Source organism: Budorcas taxicolor, chromosome 15 (assembly GCF_023091745.1).
Source record: "Budorcas taxicolor isolate Tak-1 chromosome 15, Takin1.1, whole genome shotgun sequence".
Taxonomy (NCBI): domain Eukaryota; kingdom Metazoa; phylum Chordata; class Mammalia; order Artiodactyla; family Bovidae; genus Budorcas; species Budorcas taxicolor.
This window is the reverse complement of record NC_068924.1, coordinates 28186901-28205900: the sequence shown is the minus strand read 5'-3', so window position 1 is coordinate 28205900 and position 19000 is coordinate 28186901. Positions and strand designations below refer to the sequence as shown.

Genomic DNA, 19000 nt, shown 5'->3' with positions numbered 1-19000 from the left:
GTCCCCTGCTGACCTGTGCCTCCACAGGAGACACTCAAACACAGTTCTGTCTCAGTCTCTGCGGGATCTCCAGGTCCTGGTGCATATAAGTTTTGTTTGAGCCCTCTGAGCATCTCTGGCAGGTATGGAGCTTGATTCTAAACGTGAATTTGCCCTCCTATCATCTTGCTGGGGCTTCTCCTTTGCCCTTGGATGTGGGGTATCTCCTCACAGTTGCTCCAGCAAGTGACATGATTAATGGCCTTTTGCTTTCCTTCCTCATCTCCTCCCCCTCTGTGTTCTGTAAAAGAAACTGACAGCCAGGCCCTGATAAGATGGTTATTTTGAGACATTAGTCTGCCATGTGCAGAAAAATCTGCAGGATTTTCAAATAAAGTCGTGATTCCTTGCCTGTACACTTGACTAATTGGCCTGGCATAGTGAGCCACGCCTTGCTAACACAGTTACTAAAGGATGCCCTCCAGAAATCCCAATCATAAAATGATCTAGTTTTGATTTTTTCAGAGACACCTTAGCAAATGCTTGCTGATGAGATCAGGGTAACTTGCAGTTCATTCAAGAAACCAACTTGTGCTCACAGGCACAGGGGAGTATTCTGGAAGAAGCACTGAATCCAGAAAAGAGGGAGTGAGAATGTCAAAGTCTTCTCAGGCATTGTGGAGAGAAAGGGTGCATGAATTGGTGAATAAATGTCACATGTGTCTGTGTGGGCTTTACAGAGCAACAAAGCATCTTTTCTTAGTTCAGTTCAGTCGCTCAGTCGTGTCCGACTCTTTGCGACCCCATCAATTGCAGCACGCCAGGCCTCCCTGTTCATCACCATCTCCCAGAGTTCACTCAGACTCACGTCCATCGAGTCCGTGATGCCATCCAGCCATCTCATCCTCTGTCATCCTCTTCTCCTCCTGCCCCCAGTTCCTCCCAGCATCAGAGTCTTTTCCAATGAGTCAACTCTTCGCATGAGGTGGCCAAAGTACTGGAGTTTCAGCTTTAGCATCATTCCTTCCAAAGAAATCCCAGGGTTGATCTTCTTCAGAATGGACTGGTTGGATTTCCTTGCAGTCCAAGGGACTCTCATGAGTCTTCTCCAACACCACAGTTCAAAAGCATCAATTCTTTGACGCTCAGCCTTCTTCACAGTCCAACTCTCACATCCATACATGACCACTGGAAAAACCACAGCCTTGACTAGACAGACCTTAGTCGACAAAGTAATGTCTCTGCTTTTGAATATGCTATCTAGGTTGGTCATAACTTTTCTTCCAAGGAGTAAGTGTCTTTTAATTTCATGGCTGCAGTCACCATCTGCAGTGATTTGGGACCCCCAAAAATAAAGTCTGACACTGTTTCCACTATTTCCCCATCTATTTTCCATGAAGTGATGGGACCGGATGCCATGATCTTCGTTTTCTGAATGTTGAGCTTTAGGCCCACTTTTTCACTCTCCTCTTTCACTTTCATCAAGAGGCGTTTTAGTTCCTCTTCACTTTCTGCCATAAGGGTGGTGTCATCTGCATATCTGAGGTTATTAATATTTCTCCCGGCAATCTTGATTCCAGCTTGTGCTTCTTCCAGTCCAGCGTTTCTCATGATGTACTCTGCATAGAAGTTAAATAAGCAGGGTGACAATATACAGCCTTGACGTAATCCTTTTCCTATTTGGAACCAGTCTGTTGTTCCATGTCCAGTTCTAACTGTTGCTTCCTGGCCTGCATATAGGTTTCTCAAGAGGCAGGTCAGGTGGTCTGGTATTCCCATCTCTCTCAGAATTTTCCACAGTTGATTGTGATCCACACAGTCAAAGGCTTTGGCATAGTCCATAAAGCAGAAATAGATGTTTTTCTGGAACTCTCTTGCTTTTTCCATGATCCAGCAGATGTTGGCAATTTGATTTCTGGTTCCTCTGCCTTTTCTAAAACTAGCTTGAACATCAGGGAGTTCACGGTTCACATACTGTTGAAGCCTGGCTTGGAGAATTTTGACCATGACTTTACTAGCATGTGAGATGAGTGCAATTGTGCGGTAGTTTGAACATTCTTTGGCATTGCCTTTCTTTGAGAATGGAATGAAAACTGACCTTTTCCAGTCCTGTGGCCACTGCTGAGTTTTCCAAATTTGCTGGCATATTGAGTGCAGCATGTTCACAGCATCATCTTTCAGGATTTGAAACAGCTCAATTGGAATTCCATCACCTCTACTAGCTTTGTTCGTAGTGATGCTTTCTAAGGCCCACTTGCTTTCACATTCCAAGATGTCTGGTTCTAGATTAGTGATCACATCATCATGACTATCTGGGTTGTGAAGATCTTTTTTGTACAGTTCTTCTGTGTATCATCCAGAGAATTGAGGCTCATAGAATTTGAGCAGCTTTTCCAGGACTACACCTACTAAGATGTCCACCTGGAACTGACCTGTCCCAAATCCCTTCACATGGTCCTTTCTTCTAACTTTTATTGGCAACTTGGCAGTATATCTTCCTGCTGGATTGTAGAGGCTGTACTGGGTTGAATAGTGTCTCCCTGAGACAGACTGGGGCCTAGGACCCTTTGCTGCAGTGCTTGCAACTGGACAAACATTTGCTAGTGCAAAAGAATACAAAGAAACTATAAGGGACTAAAAATAACTGCACACATGTGCAGATGGGAACAAAGCAAAAACAATAAGATAAAAAAGGCCACAAACCAACAGCTATTTCTGAGTTAACAGGAGCAAAAGCAGAGTACTATGAATCATCCCTGTACACAGCACCACCAAGGGGGTGGGCAGACCACCTAAGCCACCCCTCTAGCCTGACTCAGTGGGCTGATTTGCCCCTACCCTCCTCCATCTAAGAAACCACCTTGTTCTGGCTCCCTTGAGGTGCAGCAGAAATACCAATAATGCCTTCCAGAATTCCTTGTCTGGCCTCTTATCAATTTGTACTGCTCAAAGAATTTGAGGACCTTAGTTGGTAACATCCCAAGTCTTCATGTTCACCCAGATCCTCAGCATGTGACTTTATTTGGAAAGCGGGTCATTGTAGATGTAATCGGTTAAGACTGGGTCGTGCTTGAGAAGGGAAGATGGCTAATTGAAGATGGAGGCAGAGATTAGAGTGATGCTACTATAGGCCGAGGATCACTTGGGGCCGCCAGAAGTCAGAAGAGGCCATGAATAACCCTCCCTAGAGGCTTCAGAGAGAGCACAGCCCTGCCAACACCCTGATTTCAGACTTCTGGTTGAATGGTGAGACAGTAGTTTCTTGTTTTTGCTGCCTAGTTTATGGTAGGTTACTGTTCAGTGAAAAGGGCAGGGCCTGTGTCCTATTCTTCTTGTGTTTCTGTTTCCTCTAGTCTTGCTGTGTCCTTTTTGCCTACTGGATGGTTATACCCAAAGCGCAGCTAAGTCCTGACAACTCATGCCCTCCATAGACATGGAGTTTAGATTCCTTGACCTGGATTATATTTATTACAACAAATTCACCTGTCTAATCCTATTTGGCTCTGGCTTTTATTCAGCATAACTTCTACTGTCTCAGCTACTCTGAGAGTGTGCCTGTCTGTGTAGGCGTGATGGTGTCTGGGAGGGGAGGTAGGAGGCGATGTGGCCATCACACTCTGGGGAGCAAGCTTTTGTCTGGCAGATCCTCAGAGTCCCTCTGTCTGCGGCTGGAGGTCTCAGGCTGGGGCTGAGGGCTCATGCTGGATCTTGTTCTTGGCCTTCGACTGAGGGCTGGACCAATGTTGCCTGAGGATCTTATCTTGTTTAGGCTGCCATGTAAAGGAAAATATCGAGAAAGGAGTTGACCACCCAACCCTCACCAAGAGAGGCGTTTCCTCCACTAGAGCCATTGAACCAGGTTCTTGCAGATATTTGAGTCATAATCTTTGCCCGTTGACTGTCTCTGTCACCGTGCTTAGACAGTATCTTTATGTGGGGACTTTCTGCTACTTGTCTTTGTGATGAGTGCTTCCCCGGTGGCTCAGTGGTAAAGAATCTGCCTGCAGTGCAGGAGAAACAGGAGATGCAGGTTTGACCCCTGCATCGGGAAGATCCTCTGAAGAAGGGCATCGCAACCCACTCCAGTATTCTTGCTTGGAGAATCCCATGGACAGAGGAGGCTGGTGGGCTACAGTCCATGGGGTCGCAGAGTCAGACATGACTGAAACGACTGGGCACACGTGCATGCACATTTACACATCTTTGTGATGAAAGTGGCTGGGGGAAGGGGAGGGAGGAAGGCAGGTGAGGGTGATGGAGATCGGGGTAAATCCGAAGGAACATGGGTTCAGTGTCGGGGTTCGAGTCCCTGCTTAATGACCTCCTAGGGGAAAAAGTCATAAGTATTTATGGAACCCTGTGCTGGGCTCCCTGTGAGAGAGCTCATTTATTTATATATCTGTAGCACTGGTGCAATGCCTGGCATACAACGTGCTTATATGTTGCTTGAGTAAATTTAGTTTAAAATGTGACTCCTGCCACAGAGGAAAGTACTTCAGGCAGCCATGTAGGACAGCGGTGGGGAGACCAGGTGAGAGGCAGTTGCAATATTTCAGGCAAAAATGGAGACGTTCTAGAGATGATGAAGAAAAGGAACGGCTCTCTTTATTAATTTTCTACTCTGTGTGTGCCCTATGCTATGTGCTACATCTAAGTTATTTTGTCCTAATAACCTTGCAGACTCACCCTCATAAAATGTTTCCATTTTATGGCTGAGGGAACTGAAGTCACTGACCCAGCACCACTCAGCTCATACTTGGCAGGGAAATGCAGAACACAAGATCGGTGCCAGGATTTAGAAGCATGGCTGACACAGACTAAAGGACTGGCTGTGGGAGGAATTGGGGACGACTCTGAAGTTTCTCTGGGGGTGATGGAGTTATGATGTGCCGTTAACAATTGGGTTCACTGGGTTGACCCTGTTGGAAGAGGAAATACTTTTAGATGGTCTGTGTCCAGGCCTTCCCAAATCCCGCAGATGAGCACTTATTGATAATACTGGTACCTCTGGCTTGACTGAGTGCTTCTGGCTGCAGAGTGGTGCTTGGGGAGAGGCTGCCTGGCTCCTGGAAGCTACTCTGCCTCCCTAGGATTGCCAGATGCTGACCACGCTGCCAGGTGGTGAAAGCTCACTCCCTCACCCCAGGGTCCCTGTTTCTTTTTTAAGTAGATTCATCTCCCACCTGAAAGGCCATCAGTGAGGAGTCCTCCTGAGGTTCGGCATGCAGACACGGTCCTGGACGCCCCTCACACAATCTCCCTTGGCCCTCATCGTCTCCCAGTGCATTACCCAGAGAACCTGAAAGTCTCTGGCCCAGACTATCCCTTGACCTCACCCCAGGCTCTGCGGGATTCTCTCACTCATCAGCCATTCACTGAGCACCTACAGTCTGGGCACGTGGTGAACCAGGCAACTTCCCTGCCCCGTGGTTCTGTGATCTGCCTGGGAGGCTGAGCTGAGAGAGCAAACAGAGCCGGAGGTTGGCAGCCTCCCCAGAAGAGGTAACATTTGTGCTGAGCTTATGAGGATGAGCAGGACGTGGTTGGGTGGAAGAGTGGGAGCCAAAGGGGAGGAGAGCATTCGCAGCACAGAGGGGAGGCTGGGTGTCTGGGGAAGGAGCTCTTAGTTCCACAAATATTTACTGAGCACCTTGTTCAGGCCAGCCTTCAACTGGGGCTGGGAAGCTGCATAATATATGGCCCCAGTGAAACTCACAAGATATCTTCTTTTGCAGAACCTGTGCACGAAATGAGGAATTTGGACACAGGCCCATGTACTAGTCTTAGAAGTTCCCAAACAAGGGTTCTTAAACCTGGGGATTATGCAAGAGGATCCATTGGGATAGGAGGAAAAAATATTGAAACTTCAATATTGAAAAATAATGAAATTTTTATGAAAATAGAAGAAAGAATTTGAGTTTTTCCACTATTTTCTGTGAGTTGACCCCGGTGCCTGCACTTAGTTTCTGTGTCATGCATGTTGTCTGTGTCTGAGGGGATCTGAGGGAAACAGGGGCTGCAGAGCTCCATGACAACAGGCAGAAGGGTCCTTCCACCTTCACTCCCTTTCAGCATCTTGTGACACACTTACACGTGCTCACAAAGTAGATTTATGGGTGAGTTCATCTAGTTTAAAAAAAAATAAATGTTCCCTGATGGCTCAGATGTTAATGAATCTGCCTGCAATGCAGGAGACTCAGGTTTGATCCCTGGGTTGGGAAGTTTCCCTGGAGAAGGAAATGGCAACCCACTCCAGTATTCCTGCCTGGAGAATCCCATGGACAGAGGAGTCCAGTGGGCATGGGGGTCTCAAACAGTCAGACATGACTGAGTGACTAACACTTTCATCTAGTTTTAACTAAATTGACCCACAAGCAATGGACAATAGCAAGTTTCCTGTAAAGATGGTGGGGGGTTGAAGAGAAAGCCAGTGGTCCAAGCAGATGGCAACCCACTCTTCAGATAGACTCCTTGTTACCTTTTTGTCTTGAGTTAAAAACTGTAACAATCTAATCACTATTAATGGAAGCTGATTAGAACTGTTAAAAATTATCAGGATTATTTGAAATATAGACTTAAATCTCTTGGTGTAGGTAATACTCTTTTTGTAAAGGTTGGTTGTCCTTTAGATATTGGCTAATGATGGTAGAATATGGAAGTACAATTTTTATGTACAGAAATATAACTATGTTAGAGATGGGTGCCAAAATTATTTTGGTAATAACAAGCATCAAAGAGGCTTGGAGACCAGCTCTAGGCAGTAAGGAGCCAGTAGAAGTTATTCAAGTAGAGATGACCTTTCCTCTTTGTCTTGTTAACTTTGGAAGACTCCCCACCCAGCAGCAGCACGGAGTGACGCATGCGGCTAGGGACACTTGCAGGGATCTGCCAGCAGAAGTCCCAGTGGGAGGACGGAACCAGAAGAGCAGAGAGAGGTTTTAGGTGTGATGGGAGTTGATGACTAATTAGATTGGGGGAACAAGGAATGTGGAGGGAGTAAGGAGAGTCTCAGTACTTCGGGTGATTGGGCAAATGGAGGCACCATACAGCAAGGGGGAAAACACGAGCGAGGAGTGGGTTTAGGGAGGAAGATAAAGAATCTGAGCAGGTTAAATGATACACGCCAGAGAAGGCTGGCTGGAGCTGTCCCGCTTGGTCAGCCTTCTGGAGGTCTTGGGGCCGCAGACACCCCTTCCAAAGGCATGGCCCAGGTGAGTGATGGTGATGGTAGTGCTCGAAGGACATGAAAAGGGTCAGTCGAGCAGTAGTGGTGACTCTGTCCACTCTTCCAGATTTCAGTCTGGCCACTGGGCTCCATGTCCCAGGGGTCACACCTAGGCCACTCCTCATATTTCATTTCTGGGAACCACCCGAATTGTAAGTACCCTGGTTTTCCTCCTCCTCTGAGCCGTCTTAGATAGTGACCAGACCACTACCCATTAAACTCCAGGCTAATTATTGGGAAAGGCTGATTAGGCTGGGTGTGTCCTTGCTATCATCTTCAGGTGCTAAGATAAGCAAAATAGAGGGCAGGGATGCAGCTGGGTGAGGCAGGGTAGGGTGTGGATGTCCTGCAGTTTCCCAGGCAGGACAGGTGTGGGACCACCGAGAAGGGACCCACTGGGGGGATCACGTTTTAGGATAGATGTATTTCTCTCTGTCCTGGTCTGATCATTCCTGAATTGGTATATCAGGGCTGCCCCAGTTTAATGGGTTTGCCCAACAGTCTTCCTGGGGCTCAATGTGGAGAAGGTTAGGAGTTTTATCAGTGATGATGGGGCCCTGGAACTACCAGCCTGAACTGTTGGCAGGATCTTGGGGTCTGGGTACGTGGGGGTGGGGTGGGTGTGTCATCGATGGAAGGTAGGTGAGTATCTTATCTCCCACATCAGTATTTTTCTTTGGAAGGGAAAAGAAGGGATATCTAGATAACAAAAAGACTTGAGTAATTAACAGTGAAGATGAGAGATGAGAGAGAGACAGGAGAGACAAAACAGGAAGGAGAGCAGAAAGGTATATAGAAGATTACCAGCTGGAAGAAGAGAAAGAAGAGTATGACTAAGATAGAGGGAGGGAACATCCCTGATGATCCATAAGCTAAGAATCCTGCTTCCAGTGCTCCCTGTGGTCTCAGGGTGCCAGGGTTCAATCCCTGGTCAGGGAACTAGATCCCGCATGCTGCCACTAAGGGTCTGCATGCTGCAACTAAAGATCCCACATGCCACAACAAAGATCAAAGATCCTGCACGCCACAACTACGTCCCAATGCAGCTACATAAATAAATATAAATAAAAAATACTAAAAAAAAAAAGAGGGAAGACAAGAAAGTGAGAGAGACAAACAAGGACACAATGGAGGTTGATGTGGCAGAAAACTCAAAGACACGGAGGAGACAAGGGTCAAGAGACACAGAGGGCAGGGGTCAGGCATGTGGAAGGAGGGGGATGGAGAGAGAGAGAGAGTCCTGCTTGGATGAAGCCCTTGCCCTCCACCTTCCTTTCTTCCCTACCCATCTGCCCGCTTCTCAGTCACAAAATCAAAAGAGCCAGAGCACCTGTGAATGGCTGTTTCTACTCCTGACACCCAGCTGCGCTGCAGGAAGAGGTGAGAGGCAGCTGTCACCTTTGCTTCTGCTGGGCTGGGGCCCTCCAGCAGGGTCTGACCTGGGGCTGACCTGGGGAAGGAGACGTCCGATTTGATGTTTCAGCTCTGGGTGCTTCCCCAGACTTGCTTTTCTTTGTGATGGAACAGGTTTATACGTCCATGTGATGAAATTGTTGAGAGCAGAGACCGAGTTGTAGGAAGCTTGGCTCAGATAGTGCGTAGGGCAGAAGCAGTTGATGACTGTCATGCCATATGCATGGGGACTGGCGTTGTTACTTGCGCACCATCAGCCAGGCTGTGGGCTGTGAAGGAGGGAAGTCCCTGAGCGGTGAGGGCTGCTTTTGTGAAGTCAACTCATAACGAGAAGAGAAACACCATCTGAGAAGAGAAACACCGTCTTGGTGGCCCAGGGTACAGAGGTGACTCCTGGGGTATGGAGGGTCCCAGCCAGCCCAGGTAGGGCGACAGGGCCTGGGAGTGAGTGGGAACTAGCAGGTTCTACTTACAGAGGGGAATCCTCTGTGGAGGCTGCTGGTGCTTGTGGGGCCTTCCCAGAGCACAGGTGAAAGTCCACCCCCCCACCCCCGACTTTCCCACTTCCTTTGATTTGATTGTGTTCATCTGATAGTTACTGTTTCTGCTTTCCTGGGACGTCAATGACAGGAAGAAGATAACCTGAGGGATGGGGTCTCACCATACAAGTCCCTGAAATCATTTGCTAATTATAAAAATATATCATTCATTGGCATCATAGTAGCAAGAAATGCCTCTTATTGAGCAAGCACTTACCAGGCTCTGCTGAATGCTTTACGTGACTCCTATCACCCTATGCTACCCTTAATGGTGAGAAGTGAGCACCATTGCTTCCATCATATAGATGGGAAAATGGGTCTAGATCTGAGGTTTGCAGTTGCCTCCCAGAGACCAAAGTCTAGTCTCTTGACTTCTCCTTCCTTGGAGGAGCTGGGGATGAGGGCGATGCAGGCTCAGAGCCTTGGCCCTCTCCAGCCCCTCTGTCATCTGCACTGAGCTGGGGGCTGGGTGCGGTGGGCAGACAAGTCTGTCATTGAACTGGTGATGCAGGCAGTCCCATCTCTGGACAAGCGAGTATGAGAATGAGTGACTCAGCAAAAGTGGTGGCTCTGGGAGGTTCTGCTGGCCCTGGGGTCTCTGCATTGGAGCCCCTCAAACCTGTAACCAGGACTATTCTGATGGGAGGTCACAGAACTGGAAGAGCAGCATGGAGGCACTTTCTCTGTTGCTCCCTCTTGGATCAATAAAGTGAAAATAAAGGTAGGCCAGTGTGGATGTCTGCCTGGGAGGCTATGTGTCTGTCCTCAGGGCCAAAAAAGAGATTTGCAAGCCAGAGTGAAGTCACATTCCAGCCCACTTGGAGCTGGCAGGGAACTAGAGGAAGAGAAGGGAGAAGGCGATCACTAGGGGTAAAGAAAAAGGAACCCGTCTAAGTTCCAGCTCTGTACAGGGGACTCAAGTCAACTAATGGCAGCTGTTTTTTTCCCCATCTGCGACCCAAAGGCTCACAGGACCCCATGCTTGGAAAGGAAAGGAGGTCAAGGATAATCCCTTAGGGAAGCAGGTCAACCACCTCTGACTTTCCACCACGAAAGCTTCCCAGGGCTGCCTGTGCCCCCGTCCACCCTTCTCTGCCAGCTGGGGACAGCAGCTTTGTTATAACATTTGCTGCAGCAAAACAGAGCTGTAACAAAAGTCTGACTCATGTTTTCCAAAGCCAGAAGATCTTATTTTAGGATCTCCCAGCTCTTGATCAGCACTGAGAGTTCATCGCAAGAGGGCTGTTGGGGGTGGAGGGTGGTGAGAGAGGATGTTAACACTCAGAGATGGAAAAGCCTGGAACTCCCATTGGTGGAGGAAGCCCTCAGCCTTTCTCCATGTCCCTGATGACCAGGAAGGGTGTGAGATGGGTTGTCTGGGCTCTGGGTGGAGGCTCCAGGCAGGCTTCCCGGGGGCGAGACGTGAGAAGGGAGGTAAATTGGGAGAGCCCTGGAGCGTGGGAATTGGGTCGGTGGCTCGGGGCCCTGGCTGCCTCCCAATCAAGGTGGGTCTGCAGGTTTGTCTGCCAGAGCAGGGCCGCCTCCGCCTCTCCTGACAGGCTCCCAAGCTCAGGGTGAAGAGATAAAGTGCTAATGGAACTCTTCTCGACCCTCAAGCGTGCTTTGGCTATCACACTCCAGCAAGCTTGCCTGGAAAAATCCCATGGACAGAAGAGCCTGGCAGGCTACAGTCCATGGGGTCGTAAAGAGTCGGACACAGAAATGACTGAATGACTAAACAGCAATAACAACAAATTGTAAAAAGACTCTGTGCCCGCAGGTTCCTAGCTTGTCTTGGTTCAGTGAGAATTCTCCTTCCATTGTCCCTGTCACAGGAGTAGGGGGCCGCAAACCCCAGCAGGGCCTCGATGCCCTGGGTGGAACCACAGTTTTATTCCAGCTTACCCAGCAGAAGCTGAGAACCTGTACCCCAGATCTGGCATTCCTAACGATCCCCCAAGGCTTCTTCTGGGCCCAGAGTGAGACAGAGTGTGGGGGAGCCCTGAGTGCTGCCGCAGGGGGCCAGGGGGCTCCAGTGAGCCCCCAAACTTGCGTCAGTTTGCTCTTCTTGGTAATGGAGCTCGCATGATGTATTTTTGTATTTTCAACAAAGATGGCAAACATTCTTTCACACATTTTCTCATTTACATCTTAAGGCAATCCAGGAGATAGGTCCTACAGGGCTGCTCATTGTTTCAAAACAGGGAGGTGACCCCTTAGTAAGTGGCTGAGCCGGGACCTGAATGGGTCTGAGGGTACCACTCCGGGGATGTTTCCCTTCCTCCAACACATTTTTTTTTTTTAAGAAGGCTTTTAAAATTAAAAAAAAATTATTTATTTTGGGCTGCCCCGGGTCTTCACTGCTGCGTGTGGGCTTTCCCTAGTTGTGCCGAGCAGGAGCTGCTCTCTAGCTGCGGTGCGTGGGTTCTCACTGGGGTGGCTTCTCATGTCGAGGGACACAGGCTCTACAGCATGAAGCCTCCGTAGTTATGCCGCTCGGGCTTAGTTAGTGTGTGGGATATTCCCTGACCAGGAATTAAACATGTGTCCCCTGCGTAGGCAGGCGAATTTTCAACCACTGGACCGCCAGGGAAGCCCCCTCCAGCACATTTGATAGAAAACATCCCTCCCCTCCCCAGACCGAGGCCCACCGTGCTCCTGTCCCGGCTTCACAGGCGACAGGGCTTCATGTTCACATCCCCCTCACTCTCCATATGATGGGAGGCACTGATGTTGAAAGAGTCCGGAGGCCCTCTTGGTTCCTCACACCTTTACCAGATGGCCAGGGTCTCCCAGAGGTTTCAGTGACTCCCCGAGTGCCCAGAAACACTGGCTTAGGATGGACACAGTGTGGGGAGCCCCGAGGGCCCCGCCTCTCCAGATAAGAACCCTACCCCATGAGAGAAGTGGGTAGAGGCCCCGGGCCAGGAATGAGGCCTCACCCCAGCTATGCTGGGGCTCTGGTGACATTTCTGCTCAACTTGTGACTTGCCCTAACTTGTGATTTGTCCTAACTTCACGTCTTTCCTGGTTCCCTTTAGTTTCCAGCAAAACCTCAGAAGTACAGTGCTCTGTTTTAGGGCCAGGAAAAGTGTGCATGTGGGGGTGCTCGGAACCTGCTGCCGCCTCCTCTGCAGAAGGACCCCTTCCCCCGTTTCTTCCCCAGGTCCCCGAAGTTGAGGTCATGGTCAAATTCTGGAGAATCCGGAGGCAAGACACACTCAGTACTCCAGGCTTCAAGTGATGGGTAGCCCCAGTCAAGGGCTCCACTGACTCTTGGCTCCCCACCTTGTTTTAATGCAGAGGTACCCACCCCAGAGTTTCTTCATGTTCTGAATTTTCTTTGGTTCTTATAAGTGGGTTTCTGGTTTGGTCCCTAACCAAGCCCTTGTTCCAGAATTCTGCACTCAGGCTGCCCTGACCCCTGGCACTTGCCCCTCCCCCACCTGCTGGGCCTCCATCCCCATGTCCATCATTTCTCCTGGCACCCAGGCCACAGCTGCCTGTCGGACCCCTGTCCACAGCTGTCCCAGCGGCCCAGGCCTGCCCCTCCCCCTCCTTGGGTCCATTTCCAGCTCCAGTCCCTCCTCTGCTAGCCTGGCCCTGGCATGAATCCTGAACCTGAGACTGGGCTAGGAGGCGAGAAAACTCAAAGGAAGGAGGGGTAGACCAAGGAATCAGGGACAGTGGACCACCTGGGGGCTGCAGGAACGTCCTGTGGGGGACTTGGCCACCAAAGCGAGTAAGTCCAGGAGGGGTACCCCTCTGTTTCAGAGACACTGCTCTCCTAGCCTCTAGCATAACAGCCCCCTGTAATGGGGTGGCCTGTCAATGGTATGGGTGCCTGAGATATTTTTGTAAAACAATTACAAAAGTGTTCTAATTATGGAGGATCAACTCCCAGCTAGGTCACAAGGTCAATAGAGTTTAATCCCTTGCCTGCTGTTACTCTGCTCTTGTGGCCTCTTGAGAGTCCCTTGGACTGCAAGGAGATCCAACCAGTCCATTCTGAAGGAGATCAACCCTGGGATTTCTTTGGAGGGAATGATGCTAAAGCTGAAACTCCAGTACTTTGGCCACCTCATGCGAAGAGTTGACACATTGGAAAAGACTCTGATGCTGGGAGGGATTGGGGGCAGGAGGAGAAGGGGACGACCGAGGATGAGATGGCTGGATGGCATCACTGACTCGATGGACGTGAGTCTGAGTGAACTCCGGGAGTTGGTGATGGACAGGGAGGCCTGGCATGCTGCGATTCACGGGGTCACAAAGAGTCGGACACAACTGAGCGACTGAACTGAACTGTGGCCAGGTGTCAAATTATAGGCTTAGATCAACTGAAGATGGAAATGTAATGATTCATTTTTAAGCTGTTCACGTTTAATCCCACAAAAATTGCACCATGCAGCAGACATTACGGGGGACTACTTGGGACAAGGAAAAGAAGCATGGCATTGGGTCTGCTTCTACTTGACTCCTGTTCCACAGGTGGACCCCTTCCAATGGGTCATTGATTTCCATGCTTATGGTTTCCACACCGACATTTTCCTACTCTCGTAGGCCTTACCTTTAAGATGTGGATTCCAAGGCCTCTGTGTTCGGGGCAAGTCCAAGTCAGGCGTGAGCCTTTGTCATGTGCTTGGGTGCAGCGAATGCTCATTACCTGTTCCTATTATCATCAATCATCATAACTATAGCACTCCCTCAGACTGCTGGGAGGGAAGGAGGTGGGGAGAGGTTGGTGTCAAGCAGGTTCAGTATAGTGTGTGTGCGTGTGTTTGTGCATGTGTGATTACGTGTGGCATATCCTCCCAAAGCACCTACTAGTGATACAACTCCTCTACCCTCCTGGTCTTGGGCTGTAAATCTTATTGCCATATGCTAGGACTGTTTGTCAAAACAATGATTTTTGAACAGATAAGTCAAAGAGGACTTCCTAGAAGATGCAGTTTTTAAGTATATTTTGTAGGTAGACAGGAAATGATGTGAAAAGGAGGCTGTGAATGAACTGTATAGAGCGGGAGTCTCTAACTTAGATCCTTCAGGACCTAAGAGAAGCTGGGAGGAATGACGGCAGATGGTCCCTAACTTACAATGGTTCAACTTCAGATGTTTCAACTTTATGATGGTGCAGAAACAATGCTTATTCAGTAGAAGCTTCAAATTTTGATCTTTTCCTGGATAGTGATGAGCTGTACCACAATACTCTCTTATGATGTTGGATAGTGGTGGCAACCACAGCTCCCAGTCAGCCACGTGATCTGGACGTAAACAACTGGTACACTTACAACCACTCTGTACCCAGATAACCAGTGTATTTTTCCCTTTCAGTATAGTATTTGGTGGGTTACATGATATATTCAACACTTCATCATATGCTAGGTTTTGTGATAGATGATTCTGCCCAGCTATGTGCTTATTTAAGTGTTGTGAGCATGTTTTAGATAGATTAGGCTAAGCTATGACGTTTGGTAGTGAGAAATGGGATATTTCCTGCCATACTAGTAAATAAGGATGCTATAGTCACCAGCAATTGCTCAGCGTGGATGGTGAGCTGGTGAGCCCTGAGGGAACTCAGGAAGGAAAGAATACCTGCCATCTAGCAGCCGTCAGACTGCAGCCACTCCCTATGGTGAGCCCTGAGGAACTTAGGACATGAAAACACCAGATATTGTCCCCACACAACTGAGGCACGTATCAAAGGAATGATTTTAGTGAGCCCAGACTCTTGCATCTTTCTATGCATAGAAAAGCACTAAAGTCCTTAACTTGAGATATCTGTTTTCTTTAACTAACAAAAATCTTTTGATGTTCCCAACTACCCGCCCTTTGTCACAAAACTCCTGTATTTTCTAGCTCCTCCCCTCACCTCCTCAGAGCAGTTTCTCAGAACTATCTGAAATGCTGTCTCCTGGGCTGCATTCCTTTGCAGCCCCAAATAAAACTTAACTTGCAACTCTCATGTTGTCCAAAGAAATGTTTAACAGTAGGCTAGGTATATTAAATGCATTTTTAAGTACATGCATTTTTGACTTACGATATTGTCAGCTTAGGACGAGCTTATCAGGACATAACCTCACTGTCAAGGAAGATCTGTACCTCTGTTTAACAGAGGGCAGGAGACACCAGCAGAAGGCAGGTCCCGTTGAAAGTCGTCACATTCCGCCATGAACGCAATACTGGACAGGCTGCAACGAGGCGCAGTAGCCCGCCGCCCCTGGTTCCAGGCGCCAGCACTGGAGTGGCGGCGAGACTGTGCGGTCCAGAGTGAGGAAGCCTGTTGCGATAAAGTAGCTGGTGAGTTTCTTTGGAAGCCAGGAAATAGGGCATGACTTTGCTATGCTGACTCTGTGGGACGGGGTCCCACAGCTCAGCCTGGCCCTGGCACACATGCCAGGTGTCTTGGAGGGCCTTGGAAGGGACAGGCAAGAATGTAAGATCGGAGACACTGGAAACAGGATGGCCTTCCCTTTTCTGAGATCTCCTGGACAGGTATGGAGACCACCATGACTCAAGGGAACTGGGTCCAGGGTGGGGTTTTGGGGACCGCAGGTGAGAGGAGTCCTTATAAGCCCCTTATAGACCAAGGAATTACAGAAATTGTAGGACGTGAGCCTCCACGTGAGTAAGACCATAGTGAACATATTGCTCTTGAGGGTGGAGGTGGGGTGTGTCAAGCGTCTGTGCAGGTCGTCCAAGGACGGGGCTCCACTTGGGCTTCCCTCGTGGCTCAGGTGTCTCAGACGGTAAAGCATCCGCCTGCAATGCGGGAGACCTGGGTTTAATCCCTGGGTTGGGAACATCCCCTGGAGACGGGAATGGCTATCCACTCCAGTATTCTGGCTGGGAGAATTTCATGGACTGTATAGTCCCTGGGTTTGCAAAGAGTCGGACATGGGATTTTACTTTCACTACTTTCACTTGCTGCCTCTGTTCAGCCACCAGGGGGCAAACAGGCTCCAGGAATGATTTCTCCTGGTTCAGCTTGCCTGGAGGAGAGCGATAAGGTATCATCAGGAGGGGGTGGCCAGAGCCTGAGAGCAAAGACTGCAGCTGGGTCCCAGCACTGAACTTGACCTTTTAAAATCACTCTGTTATTGTCTCCAGCACTAGCATTACTCGATTCATTTATTCAAGAAACATTTGCCCAGCACCTGGGAGGGGCCAGTTCTGAGCTGGTGGACTCTGGAGACCCGAATCAAATAAACTTGCTTGGACCCTGGCAGAGAGGTGGACCCTCAAAACTGAAGTCTCCCTGGGATGGATTTGTGCTGTGACAGAGGGACCCACTGAAGGCAGTGGGGACACCTAGGAGGGTGGGGTGAATTTGCCTGAGACTTGGGAGAAAGCTTCCTACTGTTGGTGGTGTTTGCTGTGGGACTGAGCAACAGTGCAACAGGCTAAAATGTTAGGGAAAATGTATTCCTGGCTGGAGAAGGCCAAATCGTGGAGGCTTGTCCGAGCTGGCTAGACAGGTGGACATCCAAGGGAGGAGGCTGGCTGGTGGAGGCTACCAGGCTGGGGAATGATGGGCGCTTGTCTCTCTCTGATGAGAGAAGAGTCTTATTTGGGAGCCAGAGCAGACCCATGTTTTCTGGGAGCCTGAAGTTTCAGTGGTTTTGCAGCCTTTCTTAAAGCAAGAATACAGAAATAAATCCAAAATTAGATAGAGTGGCTTGGAGAGGTCCTTGCAGGTGAGGGACCTGACATTTAAGCTTATTAGCTTTGTGTAAAAACCTGGCAGCAAATTGCTTTTGCTCTCTTTCCTTTCTCTCTTCCTCTGGGGAGCTCTGGACCCCCGAGCAGCTAGCCAAGACTGGATTCAGGAAACCCGAGTCTGTGGTCTCCTCTGGAGGCAGAGCTGCTTTGTCAGGGTAAAAGGAGGTCAGTGGGGGTGACTTTTCTTACTGAGTCTATGCAAATAGTGCCCTGAAATTGTTCCAAGGGGTGGCCTTGAATCTAACTGTAACTCCTGTTAATACTTTAAGTAATGCACAGGTGGGGCTTCCCTGGTGGCTCACCGGTAAAGAATCTGCCTGCCAATGCAGGAGACCTGGGTTCGAGCCCTGGGTTGGGAAGATCCCCTGGGGAAGGAAATGGCAACCTGCTCCAGTATTCTTGCCTGGAGAATCCCATGGACAGAAGAGCCTGGTGGGCTACAGTTCATGGGGTCACTAAAGAGTTGGACATGACTGAGCGACTTAACAATAACAGCAACGCTCAGGTATGGAGGCTTTTTGCACTGGCCAGGCGCTTTCATCTTGCGTCGTTCTCACCCCATCCTGGTGAGGCAGGTAAATGGCTCCCTCCACCAAGGTTCACAACTGGGCCTAAGGACACCTGGCTGAACCCCCGGCAGGTTGGGACCTCACACCCCTCTTGCCCTCAGTGCTTCTCTTTCACTACTGGTTCAACAGTATTTAAACCCAAGCTTGCCCTCTTGGCCCCCTGTACAGAGAACTGATTCACCATAGTAGTGAAACCACAAATGACTCGGCTGGCTTTGGTAGGCCCCCGCCCCTTCCTGCATCGGCTCGGGTGGTAAGGGCAAGCACAGGTAGGGTGGAGCTGACAGCTTTTTTCCTTCACCCTATCTGTACTGTGGTGAGAGAGGGTTCTCACCTTCACCCCTTTTCTGGGCTGTTGGGAGAGCTCACACCTGGGTAAAACCTCGATCTCAAGGCTCCACCCAGGCTGTGGATCTCTGAGACTCAACACTGATTTGCCGAGGGGTCTGATGCCCGTGTTTCAGTCCTAGCCGGGGCAGGTAGGGGAGAGAGATGCCTGCTTATTCCAGTAGCTTTAGTCAAGCTGCGCTGAGCATCCGCTGTGTTAGACACGGAGCTAGCCCCAGCAGGATAGAGCCAAATCAGCCACGCCCTTGTCCTCATGGCTCCCTTCAGCATCTACCTGTGCCAAGTACTTAGCTGGGCGGGGAGACATGGAGATGGATGAACAGCTGTGAACCTGGGCATGGGAAGCTCACAGTCCAATTCAGGGTCTCAGCAGAGAACGGTAAAAGGCAGAACATAGTCTGTTCAAAACTGGGAAGGATACTTTCTCTGCTTTTGTACTCCAAGCTGGAGTGGGAGACAGTGCCTTGACCTCAACTGATTTTTTTTCTTGGCCCTTATGTGGCATTGATAAGCCGGCTTCTACCTCCTTTAAGCATCTCCTTCAAAGTGCATAGCAGGACCCAAGCTCCTGCTTTCCAAAATGGCAAGAGTCAGAAATGGGAGAATGAAATGAGTCAAAGGAATGTTCCTGCTCCCAAGGAAGTGCTTTTGCAAGGATTTAGAGGAAATGGGAATGAACTGGAGGAGTCAATGAAACAATTTCCTCCCAATGGTGCAGGAAGGATTGGGAAGCTCTTTGGTCTGGGGTTCAGTTCAGTACCCATCAGAGGAAAAGAGAGGTGGGAGTCATCCAAGTAGTCAGATGTTTCTAGATGCTTCCAGGCCAGATCCAGAAAAACCCCAAAGCCTCTGAACTTGTAACCACACAAAGCAGTTCTGGTTTATCCTATTTTCTGCAACCTGCAAGAATCCACTTGTGGTTGTGACCAGGAAACAGAGGGGGAGAGGGTTTGAGAGGGCTCTGAGGTAGAAGGACCCCTGGGTGCTCAGAATGAGTTCCTGCCACTGTGCGCATGTTAGCTGTTTCCTCTCCTCCCTGCAAAGGTCTGGCAGAGATCAACATGAAGACTCAAAATGTAACAACCAACTTGACCTTGAAATTTCCCAGCAGCTGCAGGAGCCCGGAGACAGCAGGGGTGGCTGATGGTTCGTGTGGGCGGCTGGGTGTTGGGTCACCTGGGCCGTGTGTGACTTCTGGCTCATCTGAG

The 19000-nt window shown here is 49.5% G+C and overlaps 1 protein-coding gene across 1 annotated transcript in view; it reads left to right on the top strand.

Moving 5' to 3' along the window:
- Nucleotides 1–15323: 15323 nt before the first annotated feature.
- The window catches only part of SMIM35 (small integral membrane protein 35), a 42169-nt gene continuing 38492 nt past the window's right edge, over nucleotides 15324–19000 (top strand). Inside the window, exon 1 of the mRNA XM_052653039.1 lies at nucleotides 15324–15453. Coding sequence (XP_052508999.1) covers nucleotides 15324–15453 — 130 coding nt within the window. The remainder of the gene's footprint in view (nucleotides 15454–19000) is intronic.